This window comes from Ostrinia furnacalis, unplaced genomic scaffold (genome assembly GCF_004193835.3).
Source record: "Ostrinia furnacalis isolate ACB-3 unplaced genomic scaffold, ASM419383v2 OfSCF2870, whole genome shotgun sequence".
In the NCBI taxonomy this organism is placed as follows: domain Eukaryota; kingdom Metazoa; phylum Arthropoda; class Insecta; order Lepidoptera; family Crambidae; genus Ostrinia; species Ostrinia furnacalis.
Window position 1 is genome coordinate 367,287 of NW_021133109.1, and position 21,547 is coordinate 388,833.

The 21,547-nt window shown below is 40.5% G+C and overlaps 1 protein-coding gene across 11 annotated transcripts in view; it reads right to left on the reverse strand.

Annotated features, from left to right (window-relative positions):
• Window positions 1-1,159: 1,159 nt before the first annotated feature.
• LOC114356714 (monocarboxylate transporter 12) overlaps window positions 1,160-21,547 on the reverse strand; it is a 46,374-nt gene continuing 25,986 nt past the window's right edge. For 5 of the 11 annotated variants that reach the window (XM_028310044.1, XM_028310037.1, XM_028310040.1 and 2 more), the window contains 9 exons: window positions 21,383-21,457; window positions 19,406-19,472; window positions 18,094-18,313; window positions 17,058-17,236; window positions 11,030-11,173; window positions 9,669-9,747; window positions 9,311-9,542; window positions 7,010-8,141; window positions 1,160-6,640 (listed from right to left, as the gene is read on the reverse strand). In XM_028310044.1, coding sequence (XP_028165845.1) covers window positions 7,928-8,141; window positions 9,311-9,542; window positions 9,669-9,747; window positions 11,030-11,173; window positions 17,058-17,236; window positions 18,094-18,313; window positions 19,406-19,472; window positions 21,383-21,457 — 1,210 coding nt within the window. In that variant the 3' untranslated portion in view covers window positions 1,160-6,640; window positions 7,010-7,927. Of the gene's footprint in view, window positions 6,641-6,897; window positions 8,142-9,310; window positions 9,543-9,668; window positions 9,748-11,029; window positions 11,174-17,057; window positions 17,237-18,093; window positions 18,314-19,405; window positions 19,473-21,382; window positions 21,458-21,547 lie in introns of all 11 variants that reach the window. The other 6 variants (XM_028310043.1, XM_028310042.1, XM_028310046.1 and 3 more) reach the window with 4 other exon arrangements.

Here is a 21,547-nt window from a genome sequence, read left to right on the forward strand (position 1 = left end):
GACACCGCAGTTTGTGTGATATTCTGTCGACTGTACGCCGCGTTTTGCTATTCAATAAAAACAATTGAACGTAATAGCTCCGGTCAACCTTTGTGTGGCCATCTATTTGATATTGAAGCATTAAGTCCTCATTGTCACGCCTGTTCTTTGTCACGTGTTTGTGAGAGTTTAGATTACGGTTTTCACTGCCTGAAATAAATCGTATCTCAAAATTAAGTTAGGTTTTTGGTAATGTACCAACCAACTCTTCTTCTAACAAATACATATTAAGCGTGGTACTTTACGCTTAATATTTTGTTATTGCCATTTTGGGACACAGGAAACACAATGTTTTGACACAACTCTTTTACTTTTACGGAGTTCTTGTACTAAAGTTATTTTCGAACGACGTTGTCGTACTAACACCAACTAACACTGCATAAATAATAAGTAGAGCTCATAATACTTTAAGTACCTATGTAACTACTTATGAATAAGTTGGTTGCCGACGATCCAATATGAAACTTTTTACCTACTTATTAAAATGTCATTCAGCTACTTTTCCTTTCATATTCTGTATGATTAATGGCAAATCAATCTTCACAATTGGTTTGTTCGGCACATTTTATTTGCATTGACCGGTCAAGCGAACTGTTTACAATACTTCACTGGCGCCGCAGCCTCATGACATAAATTCTAGATATGGCATTATGTAAACAAGTAGGTATACGAGGTTGTTTAATGTTATTGCAGTCATTGATCTACATACAAAAGGGAATGTGTTTATGCTAATAGGGCTATTACGGGCCCTTGGGTTCTTTAGGAAAATTTTGCTCATCTGCCGCTCTTTGGTTGACAAGGTGTTACAACCTGGCTTGTTAACTTGAGGGGCATGAATTATTTAGAATCAATGACCTACTTGTTAAAATAAGAAACACTTTGTTATTGCTTTCTTGTACTCATCCTCAAAAATGTCAAATCTTCTGCAATATTTTACAAAAGTCATTTTTTTTAAAGATAACTAGATTTTTTTAATTTTTTTATTCTTTTTGCTTTTAAATGATTTCGTATACGATCTTGATCTTGTTTATAACTTGCCTAGTTTGATAACAAACAATGCCTTGAAGTAATAAATTCATCTGCAATAATTTGGGGTCAATTGTAAAAATGAAACGATTAATCAGTCATCATTATCATTTAATGAATCTGTTATTTACAAAAGTTTTCGGTGGACATTATCAACAAAGCGCGTGGCGGCGCAAGCGGCGACGGGCCGAAGCTGCTTACACATAACACATACACGTCAAAAACATTATTATATCAAAACAATATTATTTTACAAATTATAAACAAAGCCATCGTTATCACTTTGATTTTTTTCATGTCCATTCAGACATTTAGCTGTACATACTTTTAAGTACACAACTTTAAAATAACAGATTTCGTAAAGCGAATAACCAATTAATAATTTATGAGTATAGCGCTTCTGCTAAAAATCCTACAAAATGAAAGAAGCTTTATAAAATAATTTACAAGAATTCTTCTATGAATAAAAATGTGCAAACAGCTTACTTTAAAAAGTAAAAAATACTTAGAGCCAATACTGAATAAAATACATAATCAGAATAATAATGTCCCGATATTAAAAACAATAGTTCATTACTTGATAGACCAAGAAATAATAAATGTTATTACAAAAATAATAATAATAATAGCATACACGGTTTCAACATCATCACATCTCTTTGAATACTAAAACAGTATTATGTATTAAAACAACGTAACTCTCTCCTTCAATTAAAATTGTTATACGTTTCATAATGAGAATACAATAATTTTAGTTTAAACCTTCATTCCTTGACTTGTAAATATTTTTAAATCTTAGAAACATAATAACACTTTTGGTTTACATAAAGCTATAACAACAGTAACATTCATCGATAACTTTTTGATTATTCCTTAAAACATTATCGTACAGTTTTATACCAGTTTCTTCTAAACCTTACAAACAAACTTTATACATAATGCTCCACAGTTGGTATGGTACTAAATCATTATTAAAATACAGGTCTTATAAGCACATCTGTTTCAAGTTTCTCGTATTTATCACATAATACCTTTTGTCTATACCTAAACATTTCACACCTGACGTTCTATACATACATTATAATTACGCTTAAAGCTAAATTATGCTTTTATTGACAAAAAAATATCTATGACAAAAATATATCATGTATCTACTTAACACTCTTATTTTATTTACATCTACTCGACTGGCAAGTATATAATTATGTCGATAATAGATACAACACTAATTTGTTTCACACTTAGAACTCTTGTTTATTTTATAACGTACTCTAAGGTACTGGGTTTAAGAGTTCTACTGCTGAAACAAAATTGTGTAATAACAAAGTTATATCAATAGACCCTACAGTTTGACGTTAACTATCAATGAAACGTAGGTATTTGGTATTAAATAATGATGCACAGAAAATTGACTGCGTTGCGTTCACTATTCAGCTAGTTCTAATCACTTACAATTAGTTCACTTATTTAACAGGAATACGTTGTTCATTGCGATGGCACACAAAAGACAAAGTTCAGAGACGGTAAAAAAGTGTTCGTCACTGTTCTCATTACATATACGAGTAAGCCCTACCATTTTTTCGAGACAAAAATCTCTACAATACTTGAATTAATATTTAAATACAATAAGAACAATGACGATTCTAGTCAATAAAATACCTCCCAAGAAGCTACCTATAAAAGCCAAGCTCGAAAAAGGTAAAGTAGCTTAGCAAGATCGAAAAGGCAGATATCTCTAGTCTACGCCAAAGACAATGTAAGTACTCTACATTGTCTTTGACTGCAATTTTCTTAAAATCGTCACAAAAATGACCGTATCCAAGTACCTAATTTTGTTTGCTACGTTATCGCATTTGGATATCCCGTAATGGACAATGTGGGCCAAATTTTATGTTTGTCTCAAAATGAAAAAGCTCTTTTATTTGACTATCTTTGGCATATTTGAGCCTAGAAACTTTGAATGGACAGGTTAAAACCAGTTAAAACGACAGTATCGTAGTCAAGTTTAGAAGAAAATTATTAGAATTTAACAAAAAAAATGAACTCGTCCTGTTTTTTAATTATTCTCTAGCAAGGAAGATTTTAGAGTTTACAATATACGTGAGAATTTGAAGAGTCCCTACCTAAATAGTGTATTTACATTATAAGTTTGTAAGTGCAGTTCTTTTTGTATTTTAAATGTTATTTATTTACAATATTAGTAGCAGCATTTACGCCAACATTTTTATTTATACCGTGTCATTTACAAAATCAATACATTTAATAAAAATAAAGGCAATAGAGGTTCCTTATTGTCATTTAAAAGAAATAGATGCTTAGATTTTTCGTGTATTCTGATATGCGAGTTAGAAGTTGGAGAGAAAGAGAGAAATTTATAAATCTAATTAAGTTTTTAATCTTTCTAAGTACTTATAGCCTATAAGTACTACTATTATTGCTATGTTGGACTGCTAAATATCTCAGTAGTGTGTATTGTTTCCTATCGAATAAAATTGATGTTATTATATCGCAGTTTTCGCTTCTCACGTGTTACACAGTTTATATTGACGCTAGCACCACGATAACTATTATGGCACGTTGGAATTAAAACCATCTTAGTATAAAATGCAATGCTACTACAAATTGTCTTATTGCTCGCAGTCAATTCCACGTCATTATTACATACATTTTATTCTCTCATGAGGTATTTCAAACCGGTGCTACATACCTTGGTAACTCTTAAGTAATGTACATTACACTCGTAGTATTAAATAATTATCATTTTAGTATTTATCATCATTACATATTTATCGTAAAATAACTATTTCTTATTTATTAGCGGTTTATGTATGTGACTATGTCCCTATTTCTACTTGGATACTTTATATTATATGCTCACTTGTACGACATTACAAGTTTATTGACAATGAAAATTTCGGCATACAATATGAGAACTAATAATATAAAGCCAAGTTATCAACTTCAAGATGCCTTTAAACCATGTCTCTAGTAATGAGATCGTATAAAGTTAATTTAATTAAAACATGATGACATTTTGTAAAGAAGCCTTGAAGTTTTTTGAATGTATAATTACCTATTTTAACAAAGCTGATTCTGACATAACTTATTACACGTACAGATTATAAAAAGTAGGTTGGACATAAAGTAAATAGTCAACGTAGATCACTATCCCGACTAACTGTATTACTATATTATTATTAGCGCAACAGTAATGTCCGGTTTTATATTTTTTTGCATTTTATCTTATTTATTTTATTTTATTTATGAGTGTGGACGATTCAATTTAAGTTATGACCAACCTGTCTTTAACTGCATGTCAATAAATATTGTTATAAAAACTGGCTATATTAATAAGGCATGATATTTTGATTATCTGTTTTCTGTTTTAAGTCCTACATATTTATGTATGTGATTGGTTTTATATTTCCTACTTATTTAATTAGAGCACATTTTTGCACTTTTGAGACTGCAGTGAGCGAACGAGGCTCTATTGTTATTTGCCCTCGGTTGAGAGAAATTGAAAACACAAGAAATTGTTATTAGAAGGAAATTAATAATAACGTTGCCTTTTTGATATTTAAAAACTCGATTACTTTTACTAATCTTATATTGGGGCATTATCAAACTTACTCCATGATACTTCAGTGTGCTTTCAATTTCTCACAACGGACAATACCTACAACTTTGAGTCTTATCGGAGAAGCATTAGAGCATTTAGAGCACTCTTCCGCCGCATTCGGGGGGGATAGACGCGCATTCAACTTTGAATCTTATTACTTTCCCTATAAAACACTGTGTTTACGCACCTTGGGCGAGTCAAGCCCTTGTTCAAGTATTATATTAGTCTTATAACTGATGTCTTAGAGCACATAGGGTACGCACGTTCTTTTTTGGGTCTTATAGCTGTTACAGTTTCCCGCCCAGCACCTTGGACGGTGTAGGTGCTCAAATTTGAGTCTTACAGGAAGGCAAGGCGAAGATACGGACGATGGCGGGCGAGCTAGCCGTTCAACGTTGATTCTTACAGGTATTGCACTAGAGCACACTACCGTCCCGCACCGTAATTTTAAGTCTTATGCGCAACTCGGACGGTTTAGGTGCTCAATTTTGAGTCTTATAGCTGTTACATTAGAGCACACTCCTGCCCCGCTCCTTAGACGCACGTTCAATTTTGATTCTTATGCAGCACAGTAACCCGCCGTACGCTAGACTCATTGCATGTGCGCATTGTGCGCCTAGCTCAACTGAGGCACAATGCGCACATGCAATTTTGAGTCTTACAGCTATGTCATTAGAGCACACTCTCCCACTGCGTTTGCAAGTAGGTACACGTTCGATTTTGGATTTTATAGGTGTTGATCTAATTTGAGTCTTATACCTATTGTGTTAGAGCACACTCTCCCTCTGCGCGCGCTCCTCGGGCGGGCTGGGCGAGGGCGGGTCGGAGGGCGAGGCGGCGGTGCGCACGATGGCGGGCGGACTAAGCGATCAACTTTGAGTCTTATAGCTGTTACATTAGAGCACACTTCTGCCCCGCTCCTTAGACGCACGTTCAATTTTGAGTCTTATGTAGCACAGTAACCCGCCGTACGCGCACCTTAGTTGAGCTAGGCGCACATGCAACATTGAGTCCTACAGCTATTGTGTTAGAGCACACTCTCCCACTGCGTTTGCACCACGGGCGAACTAGGTACACGTTCGACTAAGGATCTTATAAGTGTTGATCTATTTTGAGTCTTATAGCTATCGCGTTAGAACACACTCTCCTCCGACGGGCTGGACGCACGTTTAACTTAGGATCTTATAGATGTTGTATTAGAGCACACTTACTTCACTTACACCTCGTTTGGTTTTGAGTCTTATACGTATGACGTTAGAGCACACTCTCCCTCTGCGCGCGCTCCTCGGGCGGGCTGGGCGAGGGCTGGTCGGAGGGCGAGGCGGCGGTGCGTACGATGACGAGCGAGCGAGACGCTCAACTTTGAGCCTTACAGGTATTGTATTAGAGAACACTCCCGCCTAGGACCGCAGGCGCGCCGCGCCAGGCGTATGTTCAATTTTGAGTCTTATGTAGCACAGTAGCCCGCCGTACGCGCACCTCAGTTGAGCTAGGCGCGCATGCAATTTTGAGTCTTTCAGCTATCGCGTTAGAGCACACTCTCCCGCGCATATACCTCGCCCGTTCGACTTTGGATATTATAGGTGGTAATTAGAACGATTTATTTTGAGTCTTATACGTATGACGTTAGAGCACACTCTCCCTCTGCGCGCGCTCCTCGGGCGGGCTGGGCGAGGGCGGGTCGGAGGGCGAGGCGGCGGTGCGCACGATGGCGGGCGGGCGAGACGCTCAACTTTGAGCCTTACAGGTATTGTATTAGAGAACACTCCCCCCGCCTACGACCTTAGGCGCGCCAGACGCATGTTCAATTTTGAGTCTTATGTAGCACAGTAACCCGCCGTACGCGCACCTCAGTTGAGCTAGGCGCGCATGCAATTTTGAGTCTTACAGCTATGTCATTAAAGCACACCCCCCGCTGCACTTGATCACTATGGCGGGCTATTTTGAGTCTTATACCTATTATGTTAGAGCACACTCTCCCTCTGCGCGCGCTCCTCGGGCGGGCTGGGCGAGGGCGGGTCGGAGGGCGAGGCGGCGGTGCGCACGATGGCGAGCGAGCGAGACGCTCAACTTTGAGCCTTACAGGTATTGTATTAGAGAACACTCCCGCCTACGACCTTAGGCACGCCAGACGCACGTTCAATTTTGAGTCTTATGTTGCTACATATACGCGTACGGCGGGTTACTGTGCTAGTAACCCGCCGTACGCGCACATGCAATTTTGAGTCTTACAGCTATGTCATTAGAGCACACGCTCCCACGGCGTTTGCAAGTTCACGTTCGATTTTGGATCTTATAGGTGTTGATCTAATTTGAGTCTTATACCTATTATGTTAGAGCACACTCTCCCTCTGCGCGCGCTCCTCGGGCGGGCTGGGCGAGGCGGCGGTGCGCACGATGACGAGCGAGCGAGCGAGACGCTCAACTTTGAGCCTTACAGGTATTGTATTAGAGAACACTCTCCCACTGCGTATGAACCACGGACAAGCTAGACGCATGTTCAATTTTAAGTCTTATGTAGCACAGTAACCCGCCGTACGCGCACCTCAGTTGAGCTAGGCGCGCATGCAATTTTGAGTCTTACAGCTACGTCATTAGAGCACACTCCTACTAGATAAACGTTCGATTTTGGATCTTATATGTGTTGATCTATTTTGAGTCTTATACCTATGTCGTTAGAGCACGCTCTCCCTCTGCGCGCGCTCCTCGGGCGGGCTGGGCGAGGCGGCGGTGCGCACGATGGCGGGCGGACTATGCGATCAACTTTGAGTCTTATAGCTGTTACATTAGAGCACACTCCTTCACCCAGCACCTCCGATATGCCAGGCACCCGTTCGACATTCGACTATGAATCTTATAGGTGTTAATTAGAACGATTTATTTTGAGTCTTATACCTATTGTGTTAGAGCACACTCTCCCTCTGCGCGCGCTCCTCGGGCGGGCTGGGCGAGGCGGCGGTGCGTACGATGACGAGCGAGCGAGACGCTCAACTTTGAGCCTTACAGGTATTGTATTAGAGCACACTCCCGCCTTCTTAGACGTTCAATTTTGAGTCTTATGTAGCACAGTAACCCGCCGTACGCGCACCTCAGTTGAGCTAGGCGCGCGTGCAATTTTGAGTCTTACAGCTATCGCGTTACAGCACACTCTCCCGCGCATATACCTCGGCCAGGCGCACGTTCGACTTTGGATCTTATAGGTGGTAATTAGAACGATTTATTTTGAGTCTTATACCTATTATGTTAGAGCACACTCTCCCGCTGCGCGCGCTCCTCGGGCGGGCTGGGCGAGGGCGGGTCGGAGGGCGAGGCGGCGGTGCGCACGATGGCGGGTGGACGGCTGGCCAGCGCTCCCATGGTTATGGGCGTGTCGTCAGGATCCTCTTCGTCGCCTTCTTCGAGATCCTCGTCTATGGGGGTGAGAACGTCCATGGGCTGTTGGACTGCTTCTTGTTTTCTAGAAAAAAATGCATACATTAGTTTAATTTAGAAGACTTTAGTAAAAACAGTTATTTCCAAATTATACTCGACTAGCTTTTGCCCGCGGTTTCACCCGCGTGAAATTTAGTATGTCACAGATCGTCATAAACTATAGCCTATATGTTGATCTGGGTTATAAACAGTAATACTGTAAAGTTTCAACAAAATCCGTTCAGTAGTTTTTGCGTGAAAGAGTAACAAACATCCAGACATCCAAACATCCAGACATCCAAACATCCAGACATCATGACATCCAAACTTTCGCATTTATAATATTAGTAGGATTAGCTGGCGTTCTGACCATGTATAGAATGGAAAGAAGCTACGTTAACAGCCTATTTGCATTGAACGTCTAGGAAAAATACTGTACTCTAATGCGAAACTTTTTAACGCCTTTGCTTATCAGAAGAATCAATATACTAATTAGGATTATTGTGTAAGAATTTTCGCAGCAATAGGTACCAACAAAAAATCAAATCCTTCCTTTTACATAATTAAAATATCTAACCAAACTCACTTTTTGCTTAGCATGATTAGTGAAATAGGTGTTTTACTCTGTGGTGAGTCTCTACTCTGTAAATCAGTTTGTATGTGATCGCGTTAGTTCGTTGCGCCACCGCTAGCTCGGCTATCAAATCGTAGATTTTCGTCCGCGCTGCACCCCCTTAACGCGACGTTTATTAATGAGTTACATTAAGTACTCACGGCTTGACCACGGCTGCTATGCTGCAGTGTGGTCACAAGCAGACTCAATCTGTCTGTCAATCTTATACAAACGTATTGTCGCACTTAATCTCCGTGGAAAGAACAGCGTATGCGTGCGTGACACCCCACGAAGTAACGTGATAACGGAAAAACCTCAGTGGACAATAAATTAACTATAATGTAATCTCACAAGTCTCTAGATCTCCAGTTTAAAGTCATTTCCTATCCCAAATTGTACTTAAATATTTACCTGCGGAAAGTAGGCGCCGCGAATGACGTCAGCGTTGACGCCAGGAAGAACGCAGCCGCCATGTAGAACGACGCGTCATAGTTCTTGGTTGCGTCATATACAGCACCGGCCAGCGGCGAACCCAGAATAGCGGCCGCGCCCCTAAACACTTATTACTATTCAGAGGCTTGATAATGCAAGCCAGGACCTACCTGCGGAAAGTAGGCGCCGCGAATGACGTCAGCGTTGACGCCAGGAAGAACGCAGCCGCCATGTAGAACGACGCGTCATAGTTCTTGGTTGCGTCATATACAGCACCGGCCAGGGGTGAGCCGACGATAGCAGCGGCGCCTCTGAACAGGATGAGAAGCCCGAACGCGTTGGTGAGCTTGTCCAGCCCTAGCAGGTCTACTAGGATGATGGAGGTGAGAGAGATGTAGCCGGCTGGAAAGAATAGTTTATTTATTAGTAATAAGTACATGACTATAAAAGGCAATAAATAAATAAATAATTGACTTGATCACTTCATTGGAGCGAGTACTTTCAAAAAGTTATAGTAAAAATACTCACAGATAGCAATTCCAAAGGCAATGGCCACCGCGACGTAAGCAGCGTATGAGTAGCAGAAAGGTGTCGCCGCCACTGATACCTGAAATATATTATTTCTCATTATAAACGGGTGGAAGAGAAGAGGATTTCTATTCAGAAATTAATGAAAAAAGATAAGTAACAAAAAAATCTCGAGGACAATCACTCGGTGGCGAAGGTCGCGGGAAGCACCTAGATTCGGATAGCGCAGGACCGGTCAGTGTGAAAATCTTTGGGAAATCTTTGGCCACCAATGGACGTCTTTTGGTTAATTTTTAACTGGTATAAAGAAAAATATTCTTTAAATTTTAAAATAGGGTGGAATCAATTCTGTCACCACTAGGTTAAGGCTTAAAACGAATTATAGGGAAGTTATCTTATCTTATTTAGGGCTGCGCATGAGCGCAGTTCACGTCGACCCATTGGGATCTTTTATGCTTCCCTTTACCTTTATTCCCCCTCATCCGCAAAAATACTAGCCATATAGTGAATCAAGTGCTTGGATGAGAGGGACCTATAATCTTCTGGTGCCGGGTAAGCAGACCTCAGGAGACCCATCCTAGTTCTAGCTAGCGCGTCGCGTTCGCACAGTAAGTAAGTATGGTCAATGTGGCAGGTAGTTGCTAATTGCTCATAAGATAGGCCCCCTTAATTGTTATTTATTGTCCGTGGTGCATAATCTTTTCTTAAAGGTTTTAAATCTTTTTTTGTCACCTGTCATCCGCTTTGCAATGGAGGGAAGTCGAACCTTAATTTCGAACTCCTCCTATGTTCTTCTGATTAACTTCGTTGTGGGTCCAATGACAGTTTAACTTTCCCCCGGGACAAACTTGACCTTAATTGGTTGGGTTTTTGTGGCGGTCAAGCTGTAGATCCTGGCTACACAGGAGTTGCAGTGGTGGGAACGAGAAGTGGGAATAGTCCCGTTAAGTAGGTAAGTAAGGTAGTAATTCGGTAGATATAGATAGAGTATTCAATCCCTGTCGCAAGGATATTTATAAAAGAAATGCATATAACACGAGTATAGTTATGTATAACCTACTACCGGAAGAACTTAAAGTACTCCAAGGCCCTATATTTAAAAGCAGATTGACTTGCTGGCTTTTGGACAAATGTTTTTATAGTTATAAGGAATATTTTAATTGGCGACATTGATACTATTAATTTAATTTTACATTGACATTTTCTTAATTATTTGACATTAATACTATTGAATCCTGTAATTTTTGCACGTCTGCGAGCAGACTAAACACATGATCCTATTTAATATTGTCACCCTGTATTACTTTGTTTTTGGCAAATAAACGTTTTGAATTTGAATTTGAATATGGAAGAGAAGTTACCGTGGCGATGACGAGGCACAGGTTGTTGAGCAGTAGCGAATCCATCCAGGGGAAATCGGCCACCCAGCCGCACGCGATACGCCCGATCGTGTTCGTGATGCCGATGATCGACAGCAGGAACGACGCTTTGCCCGCCTCCACCCCCTGGGAATAAGATAATACGTGGCTTGATAACGCTGATATTGTGAATGTTTGTTCAAAGAATAAGTTACTTCTTTGCCAATAGATATGATATTGAATGTAGCAGATTGAATAGTTCTCTAGAAACAAAACAACATTGGTTTTATGTTGTAGTGAACAGACTGAATAAAATTTTTGATAAATAGCTCGATAAATCTTTAATAGAAAACCTATAAGTGTGTAGTATTTCTAACACAAACAAGCCACAGACAACGGTGAAATTAACAGTACAATTCACGATACGTCCATAGATAAACTTACGTTAGCTCGACAGCTATAGCTAATAGATTAACGCTAGCGTCTCTCTTTCTGTATTGCTTACACTGCACAACAGCATTTCTGATGATTGGGTTATGTTACATGATATTAGTCCAATTTTTAATGACGATTTCAAATCTGTGATTGAAATATCTGTATCAGCTCTGGTTAAAAAAATATGACACTTGGGTCTTTTTGTAAAAAAAACACTCTTTTTTTAGAGATGATCCTATTTTATGAAGTTGTTAAGTTGAAAAAACTTTCTTTTATTTGACTTCCTTGCTGATGCTGAAGGCAGACAGCTCTTCTGAATGATTCAACAGCAGTCAGCCATCATGTGTGCATTCCAGTGGCCCTGATAGCGTCCCCCTATCGTACGAAGGCCCTGGTGGATTTGCTCGCCATGTTCTTCACTTAGATCCTTAAGAGTTGTGATAAAATTGTTCAGGTGATTGCGAAGAGAGTGTAATTCGATGTTTATATTACATCCAACCAAAAAAACATGTTTGTAAGTGACTCATACGTTGTTCGATGTGTAAGAATAGTAAGATTTTTTCGGATTTTCCAAAAAAAAAATTAAAATGCCAAAATAACTCATTCCATGTCTTTTCGGAAGATTTGAAGATCCTAAATCTCGAAAACGATCTTTTAAACCATCTTGGCTACATGGTTTTGAAAATTTCGGGTCACATACAAAGTCTCTACCACACTGACAGTTTTCGCCTCAAAATCCTCATCTGAAGTATCAACATGAGGTTCAGGTGACTTCTTAGGGTTGAAAAGACATCTACATGCCAAACGTATGCAAGGAATTACCATTTAGTTCAATATTTTTTGGTTAATACCATTTTTGTTCAAAAATAAAAATAACAGTCGTCGCGATGATTCAAGGGTTCCTTTCAAATCATAGCGGTTTCGTACCTAAATCTACACATATTTTTATTTGTTTATAAACGTAAAAACTCAACGCATCTTTTCCACGCCTTTTGCGGAATTCAAGGCTTATCTTTCATTTCCACTAGGTCCCCAAACTAATTTTTGTAAGCCAATTTTACGAACTTTGTCACATTTAAACGGATTATTTAAACATATCCTCTCCGCAAATGAAACAAAATTGATTTAGATCATTCACACAAACACTTCTTAATGCTACCATATTAAATTATACAAAGAAAACATAGTATTTTTTGAACTGTCGGCGAATTAAGACTGAAATTTAGCAATTTTTGAGTGAAAGCTATAACACGTAAACAAGAGCTGCTACGAAAAAATGGACGGCAGATTCAGAATCAGCGACGTCAAATTAGTAAACATCATGTAATGAAAGTCAATCATCAGCCAAAAGTTGCAATTTTGTTGTGCAGTGTTATTTATAGGTCTCAAAACATATTTGGAACTTAAAACCATAGATGAGGCTGTGATCTATGGTTTCCGTGGCGCAACAGCCACCATAGACAAGACTCACGTTCATCATGGCGGCGTCCACGATGTACACGAAAGGCACGTAGAGGCCGTCACGCCTATGAGCATGGACGCCGGGTCTCGGAGTAGACTCACATCAGCAACCATAGATCACAGCCTCACAGCTACCATAGACAACACTCACGTTCATCATGGCGGCGTCGACGATGTGAAGTAGACTCGTCAGCAACCATAAACCACAGCCTTACAGCTACCATAGACAAGACTCACGTTCATCATGGCGGCGTCGACAATGTACACGAAGGGCACGTAGAGGCCGGCCATGCCGAAGATGTTGGACACGCCTATGAGCATGAACGCCGGGTCTCGAGGTAGACTCACGTCAGCAACCATAGATCACAGCCTCACAGCTATCATAGACAAGACTCACGTTCATCATGGCGGCGTCGACAATGTACACGAAAGGCACGTAGAGGCCGGCCATGCCGAAGATGTTGGACACGCCTATGAGCATGAACGCCGGGTCTCGAGGTAGACTCACGTCAGCAACCATAGATCACAGCCTCACAGCTATCATAGACAAGACTCACGTTCATCATGGCGGCGTCGACAATGTACACGAAAGGCACGTAGAGGCCGGCCATGCCGAAGATGTTGGACACGCCTATGAGCATGAACGCCGGGTCTCGAGGTAGACTCACGTCAGCAACCATAGATCACAGCCTCACAGCTATCATAGACAAGACTCACGTTCATCATGGCGGCGTCGACAATGTACACGAAAGGCACGTAGAGGCCGGCCATGCCGAAGATGTTGGACACGCCTATGAGCATGAACGCCGGGTCTCGAGGTAGACTCACGTCAGCAACCATAGATCACAGCCTCACAGCTATCATAGACAAGACTCACGTTCATCATGGCGGCGTCGACAATGTACACGAAAGGCACGTAGAGGCCGGCCATGCCGAAGATGTTGGACACGCCTATGAGCATGAACGCCGGGTCTCGAGGTAGACTCACGTCAGCAACCATAGATCACAGCCTCACAGCTATCATAGACAAGACTCACGTTCATCATGGCGGCGTCGACAATGTACACGAAAGGCACGTAGAGGCCGGCCATGCCGAAGATGTTGGACACGCCTATGAGCATGAACGCCGGGTCTCGAGGTAGACTCACGTCAGCAACCATAGATCACAGCCTCACAGCTATCATAGACAAGACTCACGTTCATCATGGCGGCGTCGACAATGTACACGAAAGGCACGTAGAGGCCGGCCATGCCGAAGATGTTGGACACGCCGATGAGAATGAACGCTGGGTCGCGGAGTAGACTTACGTCAGCAACCATAGACCACAGCCTCACAGCTACCATAGACAAGACTCACGTTCATCATGGCGGCGTCGACAATGTACACGAAAGGCACGTAGAGGCCGGCCATGCCGAAGATGTTGGACACGCCGATGAGAATGAACGCTGGGTCGCGGAGTAGACTTACGTCAGCAACCATAGACCACAGCCTCACAGCTACCATAGACAAGACTCACGTTCATCATGGCGGCGTCGACAATGTACACGAAAGGCACGTAGAGGCCGGCCATGCCGAAGATGTTGGACACGCCGATGAGCATGAACGCTGGGTCGCGGAGTAGACTTACGTCAGCAACCATAGACCACAGCCTCACAGCTACCATAGACAAGACTCACGTTCATCATGGCGGCGTCGACAATGTACACGAAAGGCACGTAGAGGCCGGCCATGCCGAAGATGTTGGACACGCCGATGAGCATGAACGCTGGGTCGCGGAGTAGACTTACGTCAGCAACCATAGACCACAGCCTCACAGCTACCATAGACAAGACTCACGTTCATCATGGCGGCGTCGACAATGTACACGAAAGGCACGTAGAGGCCGGCCATGCCGAAGATGTTGGACACGCCGATGAGCATGAACGCTGGGTCGCGGAGTAGACTTACGTCAGCAACCATAGACCACAGCCTCACAGCTACCATAGACAAGACTCACGTTCATCATGGCGGCGTCGACAATGTACACGAAAGGCACGTAGAGGCCGGCCATGCCGAAGATGTTGGACACGCCGATGAGCATGAACGCTGGGTCGCGGAGTAGACTTACGTCAGCAACCATAGACCACAGCCTCACAGCTACCATAGACAAGACTCACGTTCATCATGGCGGCGTCGACAATGTACACGAAAGGCACGTAGAGGCCGGCCATGCCGAAGATGTTGGACACGCCGATGAGCATGAACGCTGGGTCTCGAAGCAGGCTTACGTCCAACATGGAAGACAGAGCGGATTTGAACGAGCTGGGCAGAGCGAGGCACGGGCAGAGGTCGTATTCTGAAACATAAAGAGTATTATGTGAGAAAATTGTAGTTATGGATATAGATAGATAGAACACCACAAAAAACAAGAAATAAATACACAAATATTATATAAGTAGCCCGTACATAAGTAGCCCGTTTGGCCAGTGTGGGGAATGTAGGCCAATGTTCTATTTGTCTCTGATAAACTAAGAACGATTGTGCTCCTGCAGTGGAAACTAAATGACCTGTGATGACGATAGTCCACAGAATTGCCAAACTTAACCTAAACCTTAACTTAACCTGAGTTTTCTGACATTAGTTTTTATAAATGTGAATTATATTTTGTTAATGAATGTAAATGACAATTACAGTAATAATTTTGCATGCCTAAAGGTGGAAAATGGAGATACCTACTTGAAAAATTGTAACACCTACTGATGTAAACCCATTTTCGCAAAATAAATGATTTGATTTGATTTGATTTAAGTGGCAGTGGGTGGGGCATAATTTAAGGCCTCCCACAATGAAGATCGTGGAAAGCGCCTAGATAAGAGCAACACCGGACCCATCGTTGAGCAAATTCTTGGGAGATGCTTTGTCTAGCAGGGGTTGGCATTAGGTTGAAACAGATACAATACTGAATATTATTTAAAATCTCAAACTTAGTCCAACTAGCAGTAGGTATGTTTAACCGAAGTCAATATTAAACGTGTGTGGATGCCAGTGCTCTCTCTGTAAAAATAAGAGTTATTTTGTACAATTAGTTAAAACCTATAGCTTATCATATGTACTTACGTTCCGCTCTCTCCAGGTCGCCAGTCTGTCTGCTTTGAGGCAGACTCAGCACCGAGTTCCTGTACCCTTGTAAGGACTTCTGGCTTTGGTACTGAGGCAGGTTGAGCACGGAGCCCGAGTAGAAGATGTCTTTGCGGGACATGGGACGCACCATGCGGGACGGCTCCCGTGGGCCAGACACTGACAGTTTGGACTGGTACATCATGCTTTCTGTGTCCCCCTGGAAATGGCAGATGAAAAGGTAAGATTGTGGTCGAATGCAGACGATTGTAATTTTCATTTATCAAATTCTTTAGTAGTATAATAGGTATTGCCTCTACCGCTTCGGGACAATAGGTATATGCCAATTAGTTTTTAAAGAATAATACTGTAAAGTTTCATCAAAATCCGTTCAGTAGTTTTAGCGTGAAAGAGTAAAAAACATCCATCCAGACATAAAAACTTTCGCATTTATAATATTAATAGGATGAAGAGGCACTTTGTCAGCCTTATTTATTTCAGAAGTTTATTCTTTCTTATGTCTAGTAGCAGTTATTATGATGAGGGACACTTTAAGCCTGCATAATTCCTGGAAATAGGACTAGATAGTAATATTGATAGTATGGCCACGTGTAGCGATAGCGCTTATAAAAAAACACTAGCATTAGCCCGCGACGTTTTTGGGGAAATTTTCGGTAAAAGTAAAAACTAATTATAACCTACGTGTAGGTACCGCCCTGGAAGATGTCTTCAAGCTTCTGGACTGGAACGGATTTGGNCGATGTACACGAAAGGCACGTAGAGGCCGGCCATGCCGAAGATGTTGGACACACGATGAGCATGAACGCCGGGTTTCAAAGTAGACTCACGTCAGCAACCATAGATCACAGCCTCACAGCTACCATAGACAAGACTCACGTTCATCATGGCGGCGTCCACGATGTACACGAAGGGCACGTAGAGGCCGTCACGCCTATGAGCATGAACGCCGGGTTTCAAAGTAGACTCACGTCAGCAACCATAGATCACAGCCTCACAGCTACCATAGACAAGACTCACGTTCATCATGGCGGCGTCCACGATGTACACGAAGGGCACGTAGAGGCCGGCCATGCCGAAGATGTTGGACACGCCGATGAGCATGAACGCTGGGTCGCGAAGCAGGCTCACGTCCAACATGGAAGATAGCGCGGATTTGAACGAGCTGGGCAGAGCGAGGCACGGGCAGAGGTCGTATTCTGAAACATAAAGAGTAGTGTGTAAGACAATTGTAGTAGAATATACTAACCTCTTGGTAAATCGGCTCGGCAGGGATGCCTATCTATGAAAATTTTATTATGTTCTTTGTCTTTTTGTAGAACGCAACTGTTTGTCTACTAATTTAATAGACTGACCGCATCTAGCATTGCAAACAAACCTGTGGTTTATGCCAATGCAATAAATTGTAATAATGTTTAAGAAATTACTTTGTAAAATGATAATAAATGAAAAAAAAATAAGTTATTGATATAGATAGACAGATAAACACTTTATTGAACTCCACACAAAACAAGAAAAGAAAGAAATACACAAAAGAGATCGAAGGTAGCCAACCCGTCTGGCCAGGGTGGCGGAAGGAAGCCAATGCTATTGCTCTATTTGTCTCTGGTAGGTAAACTAAGAACGATTGTGCTCCTGCAGTGGAAACGAAATGACCTGTGATGACGATAGTCCGCAAAATTGCCAAACTTAAGTACCTAGTAGTGGGCGGGGCATAAAACAAGGCCTCCCCATACCGAGGACCGACGATCTAATAAGATCGTGGAAAGCACCTGGATACGGGCAGCGCAGGACCGGTCGTTGTTCTAGGAGGTGACCTTTGTCCAGTAGTTGACGTCATTAAGTTAAAACGGATGACTAGTCAGTCATGTCCACCTTAAAATACAGTACACAATGTTGACCATTTTTTAAATCTCAAACTTAATCGAACTAGAAGTATGTTAAACCGAATTTAAGATTAAACTTGTATGGGATCCTCTAAAAATGGTCTAAAAAGAGTGAATTTTTAAAATTAATTCTTAATGAACTCTAACCATAACTAATTTCATGTACTCACGTTCCGCTCTCTCCAGATCGCCAGTCTGCCTGCTCTGAGGCAGACTCAGCACCGAGTTCCTATACCCTTGTAAAGACTTCTGGCTTTGGTACTGGGGCAGGTTGAGCACGGAGCCCGAGTAGAAGATGTCTTTGCGGGACATGGGACGCACCATGCGGGACGGTTCCCGCGGCCCGGACACTGACAGTTTGGACTGGTACATCATGCTTTCTGTGTCCCCCTGGAAATGGCAGATGAAAAGGTAATTACCAAGTAAGGGTACCTACCATTAAGGTAAGATTGTGGTCGACCGCAGACGATGGTAATTTTCATTTATCAAATTCTTTAGTAGTATAATAGGTATTGCCTCTACCGCTTCGGGACAATATATACCAATTAGTTTTTAATAATTAGTTAGTCACAGATCGTCATAAATTATAGCGTAGGTATATATTATTCTGGGTTATAAAGAATAATACTGTAAAGTTTCATCAAAATCCGTTCAGTAGTTTTAGCGTGAAAGAGTAAAAAACATCCATCCAGACATAAAAACTTTCGCATTTATAATATTAATAGGATGAAGAGGCACTTTTGTCAGCCTTATTTATTTCAGAAGTTTATTCTTTCTTATGTCTGGTAGCAGTTATTATGATGAGGGACACTTTAAGCATGCATAATTCCTGGAAATAGGACTAGATAGTAATATTGATAGTAACGCCACGTGTAGCGATAGCGCTTATAAAAAAACACTAGCATTAGCCCGCGACGTTTTCGGGGAAATTTTCGGTAAAAGTAAAAACTAAATATAACATACGTGTAGGTATAAGCCGAAACGTCTCAAACAAACAGATTTTGTGTATAAACAGGAACAAGGCAAGCTCGCTGGAGCGCCGCCAAATTGGTTACCGATTGTACGATTTGGCACGTCACCGCGACGAAAGTTCAAGGCGCACTCGAGTTTTGTCTGGCTGTCGCGACTCACGGATTTATAAACATTTTATGAGCGTCATTCGTCTAGAATATTATACGTTTTAGACAAATAGGACTGGTGTAAGTGTTATTGGTATTATGTTGTAAAATGTGCAACTATTAAGTATTTTAAAACATGCAACGACTATTTACTACAATTTTCTGCAATCGTGTAATCAACAAACGGCCAACAAATCATATAGGTAGCAAATCAGAAAATACGTAACACTTGCAATTATAACACTATTTTAACTAAAAATGTTAGGCAATGAATGCTTTAACACTTGCAGTCAAATGTTCTTTCTCGCATGACAAAAGAGATAACAAAATGCTGGTATGCAGTTTTACCACGGGTTTTACTTACATCGTTTCTTTGGCTGTTCATTGAGGTTTTGGACGTGGCTTTAATGGCAGCTAAGGACGGTTTAAATCTGAAATAGAAATGAGAATAAACCATTACAAACGGATAGTACTTTGTATTTTACAAGGCCCCAGTTAATGTATTCAAAATAATAAATCAATAGCAAAGGATTAACCTGGAATTACATACAGTAATTAACATGATAACAAATGCCAATGCCGTAACTCATGTAAGCGATTCAAAAATGGCGTCGCACACAATAAATACTACTTTATTTAACAACCACAATCTTACAAAAGAACATAAACAATGTGTCTCATAAAATTATAAGATTTGTTAGTAGGATTCTTTCTTATATTAGATTAATTAAATTAAATATTAAAATACACAAATATTAAAAACATTAGGCCTGAAAACCCTTGATTTACACTGCACATACAGGGTTGTATGTGAGCTACCCATCCAAAAACCTGTATTTTGATACATGTAATAAGAGTTTAAGAAATATTCGGATATTTGAATTATTTATGCCCAAAATATACATAGAGTAAATAATGCCACCACAGATTACCACAACCCATAATAACCCACTAGAATGCAGCATGCATAACCGTCATAGATGAACTAGACGATTTCTTTTAATATCCCTGAATAATAATAATACTTTCAAAACCTTTTTTAAAATTTTTAAAACTCGACCAACAAGACAAAAACTAACTAGATACTCCCGTATACATAGTATATCCCACTAAACAACTAGAAATCGCCACTTAGCCAACTGTAAAGATATATTTTCATTGCTACATTACATGCGACTTATTTATGAAACTACAGCGAGGTCTAAGCATGCACCACCCATATTTCCATAAAAAAATCGCGCGCCAATGTGAATGTACATATGTATAGTCCGATTTTTAATTCGACGGAATTCTGACAGCTGTCATTTTTTGACAATACAGATGTAATAAGCCTTTTTTGCTTTGAATTATTAATAAATAATATGAAATGAAATTTCATCAAGTACAACTTACAAGAATGAACTATTGTTTGTTGTGTCAATTCAATGTACACTAATTATTATGAACATTTTAGAGTTTAAATAGAACAAAACGTGTTTTTAACACAGTAAAACAACATATTATCATTTACGAAAATATGTATTGATCATCAATCATCATTATCGTCGTCATAATCAACTTGGATTATAAAATTGGCATCTTGTTAAATTGGTTATTTTATGAACCTAAGATTTTATTAACAAAAGGATTTTCATAAAAAAGGTTTGTAACCCATGTATTATTGGCCAGGGAGTCCAGTAATAGAAAAAAAATATCCCAATTTTTTTTGTAACTTCAAAAATATGATAATAAAAATTCAAATAACCATTTTGAAATGATCAGTACATTTTTAAGCCTTAGTTTTTCAAGTGAAACCTTGAATACAAGAAAGGGTTATTTTTTAATTTGTGAAAATGCTCTCCATTCATAATGGGAATGTTTCAATGTTGACAACACTTCTGAAATGTCAAAATTCCGTCGAATTAAAAATCAGAGTTTAACATTATTTCTTCTCTCTCGCACATATCAGCTTGTGTAAATAAGATTTGAATAATGCAGATGGCTAAGCGTAGTTTTCTAGACCCATACTGTCAAAACCCAACAATAGGGTATTTGACACCACCAATCTATTGACGTACTTTTTAAAACTGTCAAAACGACACTCTCCCATAGATTTTGTACGGCAATACTAGCATGTGACGTCACAATTTTATCAACTCAATGAAACTACTTTTTTCAATTATAATGCAACGAAAAATCGTAATTTACAGGTAATTAAAAATTAATTAAGTTTTTAAGACCAGAAAGAAGTGTCTTTTTAAAAAAGTTGTGCTTTAGAATTATTGGGAAATGGTGTCAAATACCCAATTTTGTATACCACCATCCCAAAAAAACACCCATTTATCCCATAGTGAAAGACTACCTATCGACAGTTCCTGTGGAATGTTTCCTAGCCGGCACTGCTCCGTTCTCAGCTTGGGCAGTTTGGGCTTGGGCGCTGTGGAAACACTTATGTATTCATATGGGACACTAGAAAATGTATTACCATCGTTCCTTGGTATCTCTTTGCACCTTAAATAGTTTGGAC